The sequence below is a fragment of the Ascaphus truei genome, chromosome 8, assembly GCF_040206685.1.
Source record: "Ascaphus truei isolate aAscTru1 chromosome 8, aAscTru1.hap1, whole genome shotgun sequence".
Lineage (NCBI taxonomy): Eukaryota > Metazoa > Chordata > Amphibia > Anura > Ascaphidae > Ascaphus > Ascaphus truei.
In genome coordinates this window covers 46,937,415-46,954,875 of record NC_134490.1, presented here as the reverse complement: position 1 = coordinate 46,954,875, position 17,461 = coordinate 46,937,415, and the positions used below count along the sequence as shown (strand labels likewise).

General features: G+C 44.4%; 1 protein-coding gene across 1 annotated transcript in view; it reads left to right on the top strand.

Moving 5' to 3' along the window:
- SORCS1 (sortilin related VPS10 domain containing receptor 1) overlaps window positions 1-17,461 on the top strand; it is a 442,630-nt gene that overhangs the window by 261,699 nt on the left and 163,470 nt on the right. The window contains 2 exon segments of the mRNA XM_075611820.1: window positions 1,432-1,590; window positions 7,011-7,084. Of these exon segments, the coding sequence (XP_075467935.1) occupies window positions 1,432-1,590; window positions 7,011-7,084 (233 nt within the window).

Genomic DNA, 17,461 nt, shown 5'->3' with positions numbered 1-17,461 from the left:
AACTCGGTATCATTTACAGTTAGCACTTTTACTCACTGATCCATTCCTCCTCCCTGCTTTGTTTAAAACAACCATGCTTTTCATGTCCTAATCATCAAAGAGACTTTATTTGTGTATTGTGGTTCACAGGAATTGTACATTTGTTGTACTTTTAGTGTAATTCCTCTGAAGCCTGGCATGGTCCAGTACTCCAGCTTAAAAGGTATTTTTATCACCCAGCTAAAAGCACTTCACAGTTTTAATGAAGGCATGTGAGTATATAGACAATGTAACCTGGAACAGTTAGGTCATCCAACCAATAATGTAGAACACATTTAATGTACTTAGACATCTCTCTGCTGTAGTTTATTGCTCATGGTTTGCACATGTTTCACGACTGCACATTGAAAGCCAGCTAAATACACCTCATTGTGTCATTTCTTCCCCTCTGAATATAATAATGCAAATGTTTTTATTTTTTCTCGATCCATGTTGCAGAAAATCACAGCATCCTAACCTTTGAAATAGCTTTGAACTTTGACTGCAGACATACTCGTCACAAATATTGTCATTTGTATATTCATTTTCACTGAAAAGTTATGCAAAATTGCTTCAGTAGGCATTTATGCAGCTACCTATGGTGTGGAATATCTGCAATGTTTTCCTAGTGTTATAGCTGGCACATTAACCTCCAGGGGAAGAAAATACAACTATTAATATCATTATAATTGTAGTTACCAATAGTTAATGTCCAAATACAACGATTGATATCATGGAGAGAAGGAGCGGTGCAGTGAGTAAAGACACTGACTGACACTGAGTTTGCAGTGGAACCTGGTTCAATTCCCGGTGTCCACTCCATGTGACCTTGGGCAAGTCACTTTATCTCCCTGTGCCTCAGGCACAAAAAAACATAGATTGTAAGCTCCACGGGGCAGGGACCTGTGCCTGCAAAATGTCTCTGTAAAGCGCTACGTAAAACTAGCAGCGCTGTACAAGAACCAATACCAACAAATACAACAAATGCCTTTTCTAAACTCGCCATTGTTGCCACTTATTGCAGTTTGAAGTCTGCACTTTGTCTCTACATTGTATAAATAGCTTAAAAGTAGGTATACAAGTAAGTTATGGGGATTAAAAAAAAGGGACAAAATGATTCCACCATACAGTATAGCAATGATAAAGAACACTTATGAGCATCTTCACATGCTTGAGACAGGTCTACAAACCTGCCATACTCTTCCACTTCAGCAATGTATTCTTGTTAATGACATGCAATTCAGCACACACAGTGGTTTTCTATCATTGCTGTACATAATTAACCTGTATATTTAGTTGCTCAAACAATGGTTCACCAAGATCTTTCTGTGTATTTTCTTCATAACGTTTTGTTTCCATCTCTGAGTGTCATGGTTGTCATCTACGTATCATCCTATGTTTTTGAACTCACAGATTATGCTCCTGACTGATCCAGAGATAGAGAGCAGCCTGATGATCAGCTCAGATGAAGGAGCCACCTATCAGAAGTACCGGCTGAATTTTTACATTCAGAGCCTCCTCTTTCATCCCAAGCAAGAGGACTGGATCCTGGCATACAGCCAAGATCAAAAGGTGAGTATATGGGGCACATATTGGTCTCCTGTAAGGTACATTGAAAAATGAATTAATCATTAGAGTTGTGTGCTTAGTCAAACTTGGGAAACAGCACATATTTTGACTATTTTACATTTTTCAAATTTGATCAAATTCATATATTTTTTTTTTTTTTTAAAGTCCTAAGGCTTCTATTTTGTCACTTTACACATGTGAAATAGCTAAAAAAAATAATAATTACAATTTGGGCCATTTCAATAGAACTTTTGGCACCAAATTCTTCTTACATGTTTCGAACTTTTGAAAAGTTTGAAACTGCAGCGAAGTGAATCTCAGCAGGTTAGCAGGTCTATTAACAATGACTATAATGTTCACAGTGTTTCAATCTCGAATCAGGTGTAATTTTTTTATTGCAGTGTAAATGGAGAAAAACTGTAGTACCTACACACATTTGATAAATCCTATTAGAATGTGCACTCCTGCGTAATCCGTCCTTTTAGTCCTCACAAGAGCGGACACAGATGAATCTTAAATCTAATTCTGTATTAGTCTTAGAACATCTAAAGTAGAGACATAAGGTTTTGAAAGCTTCTGTGTCCATTAAAGATGTCACAACTAGCACTAATCTACCATTCTCCAGGTCCACAACTCTGCACTACTGTACATGCATCGGGATGAGGGAACTTTAAAAAGGTTTGACTGTATTTATCAGCAGAGTATCCGGGAATTTGATTCTGGCCAGCAGCCAGTATGTTTTCTTTGCATTTTTTGCTGTCTAATCTATATTTCAGTTATGTCATCACATTACTGTATCACGTGATGTCACCGTGTCTTTGTGTATGTTTGCACATCAGATGTTATAACATGAAAATAAAGTTAAAAAAGCCATGCTGTTGTATGTAGCAGAGGAAGACTTGGTACTGTCCAGATGTTCACAAGTTCTGCTGAACAGGAAAAAAAATTGCAGATGTTCACAAATCCTGCAAAGCTATGCAGAATATGTTCTGCATGTTCAAAAAGTACAGTATATCCAATAAATGTTTGTATTCATCAGCTATATTATATTGTACTTTTAGCACTGAATGCCATCAGAAAAACCACAGCAGAAAGGAAAATCAAAGACTGTGTGATAAAGGAGAAGTCCTATACCATAGGGGAAAAAAACATCAATTGTCAAATAAAATAATTACTTACCAAAAAGTAGCTTATCAATGTACAAAGGTATCAGGGGTCATTGTTCTGTCTGATAACACAGAAATCTTGTCTTACAGTTGTAACAAGACTTACTGTTCTTGTGGCTGTGAAAAAAAAATCAGAAAAAATGGGTCAAATCGTGACCTGATCGTGTCCCAAGAACAGCAAGGTTTGCGGCCCTGAAGGTTAACGGTGCAGGAGTCCATGCTTTTGAATGGGACCCCCAGCGTTAATCAATTGCTTGATGGCCATCTGCAGCGTTCTCCAAAAGCATAACCCGCGTTACTCGTATCACATGGAAAGCCCCTTTGAATTCAGTGGAGCTTTACGTGCAACAGCGTCAGGTTGGCGCAATCACAAGTTTACAGAATAAAGTCCTTTTTTTCCCCAGCGAGGCCTTGTATTAAGTCCATTATTCATTACACAGTGCAGCAAAGTTATTTCCTGGAGAAGGCAGGTATACATTTTCATAAGCCGTGGCTATAGTTCTTACAGAAACATGGCTAACCCCTAAAACCCCTGATGCAAATATTGCCATTCAGGGATACTCCATTTCTAGGAGAGATAGGTCAAAGAGAGGAGGAGGGGTGTTATTTTATATTGCAGACACCTTACAAATTACACTGTTAAATTGCCCCCCAAGCCCACCCTCTTTTGAAATTCTAGTTGGCAAAATCTGCCTCCCTTTTCTAAGCCCATCTTGGCTGTTGGCATCTACCGCCCCCCTAAAGCCCCTCTACAATCCCTGACTGATATCACCCAGTTTCTTGGCTCCATTTCCTCGCTGAATGAGAAGAGTGAGCTGCTAGTTCTTGGGGATTTCAACTTCAATTGGCTTGACCCTAAAAACCACAAAATCCAGATACAACTCAAGTCACTTAACCTATCACAACTCATTTCCCAATCCACACAGACAAACCTGAAATCGCACAACCATTCTTTGCTAGACTGGATTCTTTCCTCAAACCCCAGCAGAATCCAATCCTCTGGCATCCTTCCTGATATTTTCAGTGACCATGCAATAGTGTACTGTGTAAGGAAAATTAAACCGCCTCATTCAAGCCCTAAAGTTCTCCTCACTAGAACATTTAAAAACTTTAACCCACAACAGTTTCTGGATGACCATACCAACTGCCCATGGCACAGAATCGATTTAATTCCCGACCCTGATTCTACACTCGACTATTTCCAATCCGAGTTCTTAAAACTCATGCTCCACTACGCAAAATAAGGGTACGATGGGCCCACCTTTCATGGGTTACAACTGACCTTATAGCACTCTACCAGTTCAGGGATACCTAGTGGAAAAGCTACAAAGTAACTGTCACTACCAAGGATCTCAATCACTACAGTTGCCTGCGGAACATGTGCACAAGGCAAACAAGGCACGCAAAAGCACAATATTACTCTGACAATCTCCACCAGAATACATCAAACCCAGCTAAGTTCTGGAAGGTTATCAACAATATATTCCAGCCTTCTAACCATCAACAACCAAGTAATATCACTAAGGGGGATATTACTCTGACAAACCCCACTGACATTGCAAATGCATTCAATGATTACTTTGTGGGGTGTGCCACTAACTTATTAGCGAAACGTAGCCCAAACCACAAACCTGAATCTCATCCTGGGAGTACCCAGATAGCCCCACCCCCTCCCAACACTGCCCATAATTTTCAATTTGGCCCAGTATCTGAAGAGGAGATTACACAAGCGCTCCTCAAACTAAAACTAAGCAGCCAATGGGGATCTGACTTACTACAATATAGGTTCCTACGACTTGGTGCCCCAGCCATTGCCAAACCAATTTCTTTCATAGTCAACACTATCCTGTCTGCAGGCCATATCCCTAAGACCTGGAAAACTGCCAGAGTTGTCCCAATCTTCAAAAGTGGGGACAAAAACACTGTCTCAAACTACAGGCCAATCTCCCTTCTCCCAATTCTATCCAAAGTCATGGAAAAATGTGTCCACACCCAATTAAGCGATTACTATACCAAGACAAATTTCCCTAGCCAATTCCAATCTGGCTTTCGTCCCAAACACTCCACCGTAACTACCCTGCTAAAAGTTTGCAATGAAATCCAGTGTGGAATGGAACGGGGATAACTCACTGGTGCAGTATTCCTAGATTTTGCAATGGCTTTTGATACAGTTGATCATGCTATCCTGCTTAACAAACTCCAGAGCTCTGGAATAGGGAAGCATGCTTTAAACTGGTTTCAGTCCTACCTATCAGGTAGATCCTAACATGTGTCCATCTCAGGCTCTAACTCCACCCCCTGGATATCACCTGTGGTGTCCCGCAAGGCTCTGTTCTGGGGCCCCTACTCTTCTCAGTGTTCATTAATGATCTTCCCACAGCTTGTGAGGAAGCCTCAATACACATGTATGCAGATGACACAATCCTATATGCATACAGCCATAGCCTCTCTGACCTTCAACACATACTTCAGTCTGACTTTTTGAGACTCGAAAACTGGATTTCCCAAAACAAACTGTTTTTAACCACTGACAAGACTGTAACAATGGTATTTGGGACCAAGACTAAATTTTTAAAGCTGCCAGCTACTGAGCTCCAGATTAGAACCAACGCTAACACCACCCTAACCCCTGTCACTAGTTTTAAATACCTGGGCATATGGTTTGACTCCCACTTAACATTCGGGATGCACATTGATACCCTGACAACCAAGACCTATGCCAAACTAGGGGTACTTTACAGGAACAAATCCTCCCTAAGTCTCCTGGTCAGAAAGTATATCGCACAGCAGATGCTAATGCCAAGTATTGACTATGGAGACATAGTATATGGCTCGGCACCTCAAACCCACCTTAGCAAACTTGACACCCTCTACAATTCAATTTTTCGTTTTGTTCTCCAATGCAACTACAACACACATCACTGCGAAATGCTCAAAGAACTAGATTGGTCATCACTAGAGTCTAGGCGCAAAGTTCACCTTTCCTGTCTTGCCTTTAAATTCCTTATGGGCAAGCTACCCAGCTATCTGAACAAGCTCCTCACCCCTACCACATGCAGCACTTATCATCTGAGATCAGACTCCAAAAGACTTTTCATGGTCCCAAGGCTCAACAAAGTCTCCGGCCGTTCCTCCTTCTCTTACCGTGCACCCCAAAACTGGAACAACCTACCAGAGACTCTCACATCCACCACCACTTTAAGTTCTTTCAAATCTAAGGCTGTCTCACATTTTAATCTGGTCTGTAACTGTTTCATACGCCCATAATATATATTTTCTTTAACTGTGCATGCAATGTATTGTATATAATGTATACCCTGTTCATTTATGTAACTGTATTTGTAACCATGTATTATTTGTCTTAACTCTGTGCCCAGGACATACTTGAAAACGAGAAGTAACTCTCAATGTATTACTTCCGGGTAAAATATTTTATAAATAAATAGTTTGTTTCCTGGTGTATTGAGCTTTATAAACCATTTTCCTTGCTTACATTTGATAAATATTAAGTGTTTGGAAACAAAATTATCTTAGGTCTAGTAGTGTATCAAGTCCTATAGTGTTATTGTTCATTTCTCATTATCCCCGACTGTGTCAGACGCAGGCACGTCAGAACAAACCATGACAATCAACAATTTTTTGTATTGAAATCAGGGCTGTGAGTAGGAAAAATCGATGGACAATTATTTTGCCAAGTGTTTTGAACATGCAGTGAAACTAATGATTGCTGATTTAAACTTAGACCAGATATTTATTTCCATTAGGCAGATTTTCGTTCTGGTTTGCTGTTCCTCAATATCAGATAGAAAAAATTAAGTGATGAATTTGTGTCTTTTAAAAAAAATGTGCAAGATGTTGGGATCTATACGTCAAGACAACTTTGGAGGAAAGTTTAAAGCAGATAAGGGCATATTCATACAGTATCTTATTGCATTCATTATCAATCTACTTTGCTCCAATTACTGCTTTGTGCACCAGTATGGAAAGTGGGAAAAGGAGGGTTTAGGAAAGGTTGTATATACTGCACATACAGTGTATATTATAATGTGAGGTAACATTTGGCATCTCCTTTGGCCTTTGTTTCTGCCTTTTCTTTGTGACAAAAATATGTATGAAACTGGGATAGCCACAAGATCTTTCTGTACCCTGAATGTCTATATTTGTACAAAACATTAAATGGTGTTACATTGTATCTGCATATGTTTATACCGAGGTCTGATGTGGCTTATTCTGAATGCATGTTTTACTCCCTTCTAGCTGTTCAGCTCTGCGGAGTTCGGCAGGCGTTGGCAGCTTCTCAGCGAAGCAGTTGCACCAAACAGGTTCTACTGGTAAGATGCGCTTTTTAATGAAGTCTTTGCAGGGATCATCACTGTGTCATTGTAGAAGTAGCATCAGAAAACCAAAATTCCTCAGTTCTACAAAAACAGGGAACTTTAACCACTCACTAATTCCAAGCTTCACATTTCACAAACAGATCCGCTATTTACATGCAGTGCTTTTGCAGGTAGATCCCATATAATATTATTACCCTGTTATTTACAGAAAACATTCAACGTCGTACTTTGCCAGAATAAGAAGTAGAAATATTCGGGGGGGGGGGGGGGCGGAAGGGGGGAAGGAGGAGGTTTCATAAAAACATCAACTTTGTTTTCACCTGCCAGGGGTCTGAGAAAACAGAGAAATCACTAGCCTAACGCATTTCACATCCATAATGAAGGCTTCCTCAGTCATATATGGCAAATGAGATCAAACAAGCTCTATATAATGATCCCCCACCTAAACAAATGATAACTCCACCTCTTATGAACAATCTACAAAAAAAAAAAAAAAACATTATTAAAGCCCGGAATTGAAAATCATGGAATAGTCTTAATATAATTTCTATGCATATTCCACATAATACACCTGACGCTAAAAATACAGTGGAAATAAATATATATATATATATATATATATATATATATATATATATATATATATATATATATATATATACACACTATAGTCTACAGTCATGTTTATTCACAATTACAATGCATAAAACATTCATATTGGCTAAAAAAAAAAGGTGCAGCATAGCCTTAATTGTACTAGGAAACGCCCCACTCCTTATTGAAGAAAGTCTTCAAATGAAAAATACAACAAACTTCCCGTTTGACTAACAATTTAAATAAATCCCTACCTCTAATATTTGTTCCAACGTTTTCAATCCCTACAAAAGGGGCGAAGATTAAATCTGCATCGTGATGTGCAGTAAAATGTTTGGAGACAGGAACATTCATGTGTTCTATATGACGGACATGCTCTCTGACACGCTCTTTCTGGGTCGCGTAGTATGCTCTACTGTAGGATCACAATAAAGGGCTTAACTGAAAAAACCTTCCCCGAGGTATTGCTACTAAACAACTTCGTTTTATTCATAGATTTGCACACTTACTTACATACTTTCCTACCACAACCAAACATAGCAGTTGGACTTGTCAGAAAATGGGTGACCAGTATTGCACGGAAAAACTATAGAGAGAGACCTCGCTCAGACCCCTAGTTGGTAGAGGCGTGCAGCCTGGGGATAGGCTAGATAGTATAGCACGTCAAGAAAGGCTGAGGGACAACACATAACCCAGAGTCCTTGCTTTCCTAGGGACACACATGGGAGATTCTCCTAAAATAGGTCCCAAATCTGGGGGCCAGGGATACAATATGCCAATGCTTTCTGACTATACAACAGACCTCGTTAAACTCTACACTAAACTCTGTGACAGATTTGGGTGTTGCATCACTCGCCACATCCAAACTTTTATTTTACATTTTATTGGTTCTAAATGTATTTGCAGGAGTAATACGTGTATTCGTCTCACAGCCTCACAACGTATGATAGGATAGCCCCTCTCTTTAAATCTGTCAAAAAGATCCTGGGCTCTAAATTGAAATGTATCTCAGTTGTAACAATTCTTCCTGATTGTGAGAAATTGTGTGACTGGGATTCCCCTCACCGATGATCCGGAATGGCATATATCCGCCCATAACAGACTATTCTCTGCTTTTTTCTTTGTATAAACATCTGTGTGCATGGTAATATCACGATGTATCTGTAAAGTAATATCCAGATAATCTATACATGTAGCATGGCAGTGGCTGGTAAATTGAACTTGTTATTATTCACCCAAGGTACTTCCAATTACCATTCCTCATTAATATCAGGTCATCTATTGTATGAATTTGCGATAGAAAACTATCCTATGTCTGAAGGGGTTAATATCATCAAACACGTGGAACCTTTCCCACCAACCCATGAATAGGTTGGTGTATAAGGGGATAAATGTGGCCCCCATTGCAGTTCCACGGGCTTGAAGATAAAAAAACAACAACAATCCAACATGAAAAGATTGTGTTCCAACAGGAAAGGGACTATCTCAACAAGAAATTCAATTTGCACATTAGCATAATCACTGGAGAATTTCAAGAAATTAATAATGGCATTATTGCCACCAAAATGACAAATGGAGGAATACAGAGAGACTACATCCATTGTAACCCATAAATATGTTTTACTCTAAGTAATCTCACTAACCAATGAAAGTAAATGCGAAGTGTCTTAAAGAAATGCAGGAACCTCAAAAACTAAATGCTGCAGAAAACCATACACATATTCAGACAATCCCCCATTTAATGAGTATGCTGTGACTAGGGGTCTCCATGGGGCTCATTCCATCCCTTTATGAACTTTTGGCAAAAGATGAAAAACAGACATAATTGGATTATCAATTTAATTATATTTGAACTAACCACAGGATAAAATTCCCAATTCTAGGGCCCCATCAAGGAGCGAGTGCAATCGTTTCTTATACTCAGCAGAGGGTCATTTGTCTTCCACCTGATAAGCATTTTTATCTAAAACTACTGTACAACACATTCCCCTTTATTTGCATTCATGATAACAAGATCTACTGAATCTTTCAGATCCTGTAAAAACTTTTTCTCTCGTGGAGACATATTTATCTCTGGTTTCTTTTGGGGGGATTATTAGAAAGACGCTTCAAATCTCTTTCAACTACTGTAGTTTCTGAAAGAGGTCTAGAAAATAATTGCACATTCAGTGGAATAAAAATTGGATTTGGATCTAAGGTTAGAGCTACAGATATTATGTTTACTAGTTACCTCATTCCTATTATCCATTCCAAGTGATGATTCTAAATCATGTTACCCGATGAAATACCAATGAAGGATTCTGAGAGGTTAGAAAGCTCGTAACATTTCAACTACTTGTTGGTCCAATAACAGGTATCGCCCCCCCCTTCTCCCTCCTTTGTCTGATCATGTATAGCACAGTGATCCCTGAAATACAAATCCAGTTATTGTTTCTCTATTCCCTCATCCTTAAATAATGAAAAATCAGGATTTAATTTTGTAGAAAATTGTTTTTTTAGAGTCAGATTATGAACCAATTTATTGGCATCCAATAATTTATTAAACAAATCAAAGTGTCAACTGGGGCAAAAAGACATTCCTATACTCAATATGGATAAATGTAGTGAGGAGAAGGAATGACTAGATAAATTCAATGCATTAGTGACCATCCATCCCTCCGTTGTACGTTCTTCTCTTTCCACCTCTCCTGGTCTTATAATGCTCCTGTTCTTTCTCCATTGTTGAATTTCCGGCACAATCTGCATCTGGTTCTGCCTCAGTTGTCTTGTCCAATCACCGCCATTTTGCCTGAATAAGTTGGGAAGGAAACTCCTTGTACAGAATCTTGATCAGACTAGTCCAAGTCGGTACTAGAGCGCAGAGAGGATTTCTGTGTTTTTTAAAAAAAAAATGTTACATTTACTTTAAAGTTGTTACTGTCCTCTACGGGAATCACTATTTATTCCAGCAATATCCTTCAAAGTGTAACTCTCCAGTTCTTCACTGTCTTCTCGCAAGGACCGGGTTACATTTTCTTCTCAATATTGATGATTGCAGAATATCAATCAAACAATACGACAAAAAATAGCATGTAGCACCTTTTGCCCTTAATGTCAGGGCCCACCCAAAGTGTATGGAATAGCACTATCCCATGAATCATTGGTTCACTTAAGTGTGGTACCTGCCCAGGTGCTCTAGCACCCGGATACTGTCGAATAACAAACAGGGATCCGCTGATCCAGTGAAGTTGTCATCCGTGAAGCCGTCCGCCTCTATGTGGGGTGAACTCCCGTTGGAAGGTAACACCTTTAAGAGTGTATATCATGGGTGGTCTGGTCTCAGACCACAGGCCGTAAATCACCGCGCTGCGTCCTGTCACTAATCCTAACACTATCAAGGCTACTGGGGAAAAGTCCCTATCTGAGGGCCTTTCCACGAAGCAGCTACATACTGAGGATAGTTGGGTCTTAACTGGGGCCTGAGGGGCAATCTAGGCCTGGTCTGGGAGCCACAGATACCCAGACCCTACCTTCCCCTTCTGCCACCTGGAACAAACTGCCAGCGCGAGCTCCTTCGTGCCAAACAACCTCTCACCTCACCGTGAATCTGGTTGCCCTATTGGCTAACACTGCCCACGTGATCGAGCCGCCCCAGAGCTCTCCGGTTAGTGTAATTCCCCTGCGGAGCTTAACCTAATATGGCCGCTGCTACTCTGGTGCCAATGCGCATGCGTCCGGCACTTGTAATGGCCGCCGTAACCGCAGGACGCTCTGCGCATGCACGAGCCGTATCTTGCGCATGCGCGACTAGCAACATGGTGGCCCCCGCTAGCCGGGTGCACCGCAGAGCCTCCGGAGCTCCCTCTCTCCACTGCCCGCACGCAGCCGCAGCCATACCATAGTAGCCTCCCCCTTCCTAGCACCTGTATCGGTGGTAAGGGGTGGGGGGCAGGGGGACCTGGCTACACATTTAAAGTGAAGTTTACCAGGAAAGAATATATCAGAAGATAATTGAAAGATGTAGAAATTCTCTAATTAAAAATAAATTCCTGGCCAATTTGTACATGGGCTTAGATAATAGGAATGCAGTTGGTAAGTGAATTTAGCAGCTGCAAGCTAATTAAAGATGAACTTTTTTTCTGAGAAATTTTGCATTTAAGGATTCTAAAGGCTTGGGCACTTAATGTTTTTTTTTACCTATTGTGTTACTAATGTTTATTACATGACGTGTTCTTTAAAAAACAGAACAAATGTTCCCCCACGCATTATGGAATGAGATTGTACAGTAATTGTGGAAATATTTCAGAGAAAGAAGGAGCAATATATAAAGGAAATGTAGATGATTCTGTGAAAGATTCTTTCATCAAATTGTTTTTAATTGGCCTACTCCCAAGGAATGACGCTGAACTCTCTTTGTTGTCTGAGGTCATGCAGGGAGTGCAAGATCCACTATTCATGCACTTTCAAGGGATTTTATATTAAGCAGAGAGTCAAAGCTACTGTGTGGAAGAAGAAACAAATTATTCCTGTGTATTGGAGGACTTATTATCTGAGAGGAGTGGTCTAGAGCAGGGGTGCTCAACTCCGTTCCTCAAACCACCCCCCGACAGGTCAGGTTTTAAGTATATCCTAGCTTCAGCACATGAGGCTCAGTCAACGCCACCTGTGCTGAAGCAGGGATATCTTGAAACCCTGATCTGTTGGGGGGTAGGCTTGAGAATTGGAGTTGAGCCCCCCTGGTCTAGCGTCTTCATGTGTACCTTGATGTGGGACTGGTCTTTGATTTGGTTGAGCTCAGTTCACAATCCACAAATAATACAGGGAGCCAGGATGAACTTTATGATCAACTAGTTGGATAGTGACAATGTTGAGTGTTGCACTGAGACTAGGGTGACCCGATTTACAAAAGTAAAAACCGGGACACATTAAAAAAAATATTTATAAAACACATGACATCAACTGTGCCCATTCTCCTTTATGTCTCATCCGCCCCTCGCACACACAGCCTATTCTCTCCTCCTATCCCTCATTCTCATTCTCCTCCCATCCCCGTTCCCCCTCCCATCCCTCCATTCTCGTTCCACCCTTCCCATTCTGTCTCTCTCCCCATTCTCTGTCTTTCTCTCTCCCCCATTCTCTATGTCGCTCTCCCACATTCTCTGTCTCTCTCCCCCCAATGCTGTGACTCTCTTTCTCTCCCCCATTCTCTGTGTCTCTCTCCCCCCAGATGCTGTCTCTCTTTCTTCCTCTATGCTGTGCCTCTCCCTTTCTTTCCCCCATGCTGTCTCTCTCTTTCTACCCATGCTGTCTCTCTCTCCCCCGGGCTGTCTCTCTCTTCCCCCCCCCCATTCTGTCTCTCTCTTCCCATGCTGTGTATCTCTGTCTCTCTCCCCATGCTTTCTCTCTCTGTGTTCCCCCATGCTGTCTCCCGCCCCCCATGCTGTCTCTCTCTTTCTCTTGTGTCTGTGTGTGTTTCTCCATTCTGGACCTACCTTTCACTGTGGAACATAAGTGGGGGGAAGCCATCTTGAGCAGCAGACACCTCACTTCCGCCTCACTGCTGGGGCTTTGCTGAAGCTAACCCCACCCTCTGCAGCTAACCCCACCCCAACCCTCTGCAGCTGCAGTCAGACCAGCCTCCGCTCTCCTCTTGATCTCCTCTCTGCTGGCATTCTCTGATCTCTGCTGCCCCCCCCCCCCACCCCTTCTCTGCTGGTCAAACCCGGGACAGCCACAAAAAAACGGGACATTTTAATGAATGTCGGGCAGCCAGGACACATTAAAAAACCGTGACTGTTCTCTTCCCATGGCTGTGTGTCTCTCTCTCCCCATGCTGTGTGTGTGTCTCTCTCCCCAAGCTGTGTGTCTCTCTCCTCATGCTGTGTGTGTCTCTCTCTCCCCATGCTGTGTGTTTTTCTCTCCCCCATGCTGTGTGTGTGTGTCTCTCTCTCCCCATGCTGTGTGTCTCTCTCTCCCCATGCTGTGTGTGTCTCTCTCTCCCCATACTGTCTCTCTCTCCCCATGCTATGTGTCTCTCTCTCTCCCCATGCTTTGTGTGTCTCTCTCTCCCCATGCTTTGTGTCTCTCTCTCTCCCAAAGCTGTGTGTCTCCCCCATGCTGTGTGTGTCTCTCTCCCCCATGCTGTGTGTGTCTCTCTCCCCATGCTGTGTGTGTCTCTCCCCATGCTGTGTGTGTCTCTCTCTATCCTCATGCTGTGTGTGGCTCTCTCTCCCCATGCTGTGTGTGGCTCTCTCTCCCTATGCTGTGTGTGTCTCTCTCCCCATGCTGTGTGTGTGTGTCTCTCTCCCCCCATGCTGTGTGTGTCTCTCTCTCCCCATGCTGTGTGTGTCTCTCTCCCCATGCTGTGTGTGTCTCTCTCCCCATGCTGTGTGTGTGTCTCTCTCCCCATGCTGTGTGTCTGTCTCCCCTCATGCTTTGTGTGTGTCTGTCCCCATGCTGTGTGTCTCTCTCCCCATGCTGTGTGTCTCCCCATGCTGTGTACGTGTCTCTCTCCCCATGCAGTGTGTGTGTCTCTCTCCCCATGCTGTGTGTATGGTTCTCCCCCCCATGCTGTGTGTGTCTCTCTCCCCATGCTGTGTGTGTCTCTCTCCCCATGCTGTGTGTGTGTGTCTCTTTCCCCATGCTGTGTGTGTGTCTCTTTCCCCATGCTGTGTGTCTCTCTCCCCATGCTGTGTGTGTCTCTCTCCCCATGCTGTGTGTGTCTCTCTCCCCATGCTGTGTGTGTCTCTCTCCCCATGCTGTGTGCGTGTCTCTCTCCCCATGCTTTGTGAGTGTCTCTCTCCCCATGCTGTGTGTGTCTCTCCCCCCATGCTGTGTGTATGGATCTCTCCCCCCATGCTGTGTGTGTCTCTCTCCCCATGCTGTGTGTGTCTCTCTCTCCCCATGCTGTGTGTGTCTTTCTCTATCCTCATGCTGTGTGTGGCTCTCTCTCCCCATGCTGTGTGTGGCTCTCTCTCCCTATGCTGTGTGTGTCTCTCTCCCCCCATGCTGTGTGCGTGTCTCTCTCCCCATGCTGTGTGCGTGTCTCTCTCCCCATGCTGTGTGCGTGTCTCTCTCCCCATGCTTTGTGAGTGTCTCTCTCCCCATGCTGTGTGAGTGTCTCTCTCCCCATAATGTGTGCGTCTTTCTCCCCATGCTGTGTGTCTCTCTCTCCCCATGCTGTGTGTCTCTCTCTCCTCATGCTGTGTGTCTCTCTCTCTCCCCATGCTGTGTGTGTGGCTCTCTCCCCCCATGCTGTGTGTGTGGCTCTCTCCCCCCATGCTGTGTGCGTGTCTCTCTCCCCATGCTGTGTGTCTCTCTCTCCCCCCATGCTGTGTGTATGGATCTCTCCCCCCATGCTGTGTGTGTCTCTCTCCCCATGCTGTGTGTGTCTCTCTCTCCCCATGCTGTGTGTGTCTTTCTCTATCCTCATGCTGTGTGTGGCTCTCTCTCCCCATGCTGTGTGTGGCTCTCTCTCCCTATGCTGTGTGTGTCTCTCTCCCCCCATGCTGTGTGTCTCTCTCTCCCCATGCTGTGTGTCTCTCTCCCCATGCTGTGTGTGTCTCTCTCCCCATGCTGTGTGTGTGTCTCTCTCCCCATGCTGTGTGTCTCTCTCTCCCCATGCTGTGTGTCTCTCTCTCCTCATGCTGTGTGTCTCTCTCTCCCCATGCTGTGTGTGTGGCTCTCTCCCCCCATGCTGTGTGTGTGGCTCTCTCCCCCCATGCTGTGTGCGTGTCTCTCTCCCCATGCGGTGTGTCTCTCTCTCCCCCCATGCTGTGTGTATGGATCTCTCCCCCCATGCTGTGTGTGTGGCTCTCTCCCACCATGCTGTGTGTGTGGCTCTCTCCCCATGCTGTGTGTGTGTCTCCCCATGTTGTGTGTGTGTGTGGCTGTCTCTCCCCATGCTGTGTGTCTCTCGCTCTCCCCATGCTGTGTGTGTCTCTCTCCCCATGCTGTGTGCGTGTCTCTCTTCCCATGCTGTGTGCGTGTCTCTCTTCCCATGCTGTGTGCGTGTCTCTCTCCCCATGCTGTGTGCGTGTCTCTCTCCCCATGCTGTGTGCGTGTCTCTCTCCCCATGCTGTGTGCGTGTCTCTCTCCCCATGCTGTGTGCGTGTCTCTCTCCCCATGCTGTGTGCGTCTCTATCCCCATGCTGTGTGTCTCTCTCTCCCCATGCTGTGTGTGTGGCTCTCTCCCCCCATGCTGTGTGTGTGGCTCTCTCCCCCATGCTGTGTATGTGGCTCTCCCCCCATGCTGTGTGCATGTCTCTCTCCCCATGCTGTGTGCGTGTCTCTCTCCCCATGCTGTGTGCGTCTCTCTCTCCCCATGCTGTGTGTAAGGCTCTCTCCCCCATGCTGTGTGTGTGGCTCTCTCCCCCCATGCTGTATGTGTATGTCTCCCCATGCTGTGTGTGTGTGGCTCTCTTCCCCCATGCTGTGTGTCTCTCTCTCCCCCCATGCTGTGTGTGTCTCTCTCTCCCCATGCTGTGTGTCTCTCTCTCCCCATGCTGTGTGTCTCTCTCTCCCCATGCTGTGTCTCTCTCTCTCTCCCCATGCTGTGTGTCTCTCTCTCCCCCCACCATGTTTTGTGTGTGTCTCTCTCCCCATGCTGTGTGCGTGTCTCTCTCCCCATGCCGTGTGCGTGTCTCTCTCCCCATGCTGTGTGCGTGTCTCTCTCCCCATGCTGTGTGCGTGTCTCTCTCCCCATGCTGTGTGTGTGTCTCTCTCTCTCCCCATTCTGTGTTTCTGTCCCCCTATAGTGAGTGAGTGTGTCCATCCCTACGTGTCACTGTGGAACATGAACGTGGGGGGGGAAGGGGTGCATCTTGAGCCCTGTCAACAGACACTGGAAGTTCTCACTGCTTGGCTCCGCTGAACCTAACCCTTCCTTTGCAGCTAACCCACACCCCCACCCTCTGCAGCTGCAGTCAGACCCAGCCTCTGCTCTCCTCCCTACCAGCATTCTCTGCTCTCTGCTGCACCCATTGTTCTGATGGTCAAAGCCGGGACAGTCATAAAAAAACAGGACATTTTAAAGAATGTCGGGCAGCCGGGAAACACATTAAAAACCGAGGCGGTACTGGCTAAACCGGCACATCTGGTCACCCTAACTGACACAGGGTATCTCCCCCTGACCCTTAACAGACAAATAGTGTGTATAAGTAATAGGGTCTCTTGCACTCAAACAAATCAATAGATCACAATACATGTATATGATGCAAAAAGGAAAAAAATAGTTGAAGTGAGAAACGCAGCAGCAAGAGGATAGTAATGTGTTCTATAACTAATAGGATCACAAGCAGTCACAGCACAGTAAGGCTAAGGCCCCACTGCCTCAGACAGCGCGCCCGCACTGCATACAGGCGCCGCATTGAGAGGCACTTCATGCTATCTCCGGTCCACAGGGAGCATTTTTGCGTGAGGGGGGGGGGGGGTAGAGGGGGAGCGTGGCCAAAACAGGCCGAGGGGGCGGGGCCACGACGGACACCGGCCAAACTAATATATGAAATCTTTGCACAAACACTTTCCTTCCCAAACAAGCCAGGCATTAACATAGGGTGTTTACATAGGAAGTGGGTCTGCAGAGGGGAGAGTGAAACAACACACGCACCCAGACTAGTTCCTGCTCAGTGAAGTGCCCATCTGATTGGCCGGCGTCAAAATAAAAAAAACACAACACACGGAGCTCAGCATTCAGCATTCACTCCTCACTCCTCCCTCCTCCCTCCTCCCTCCTCACTCCTCCCTCCTCCCTCTTTCTTCCCTCATGAAACTGGGCCGGCCAAAAGTAAAAAAAAAACA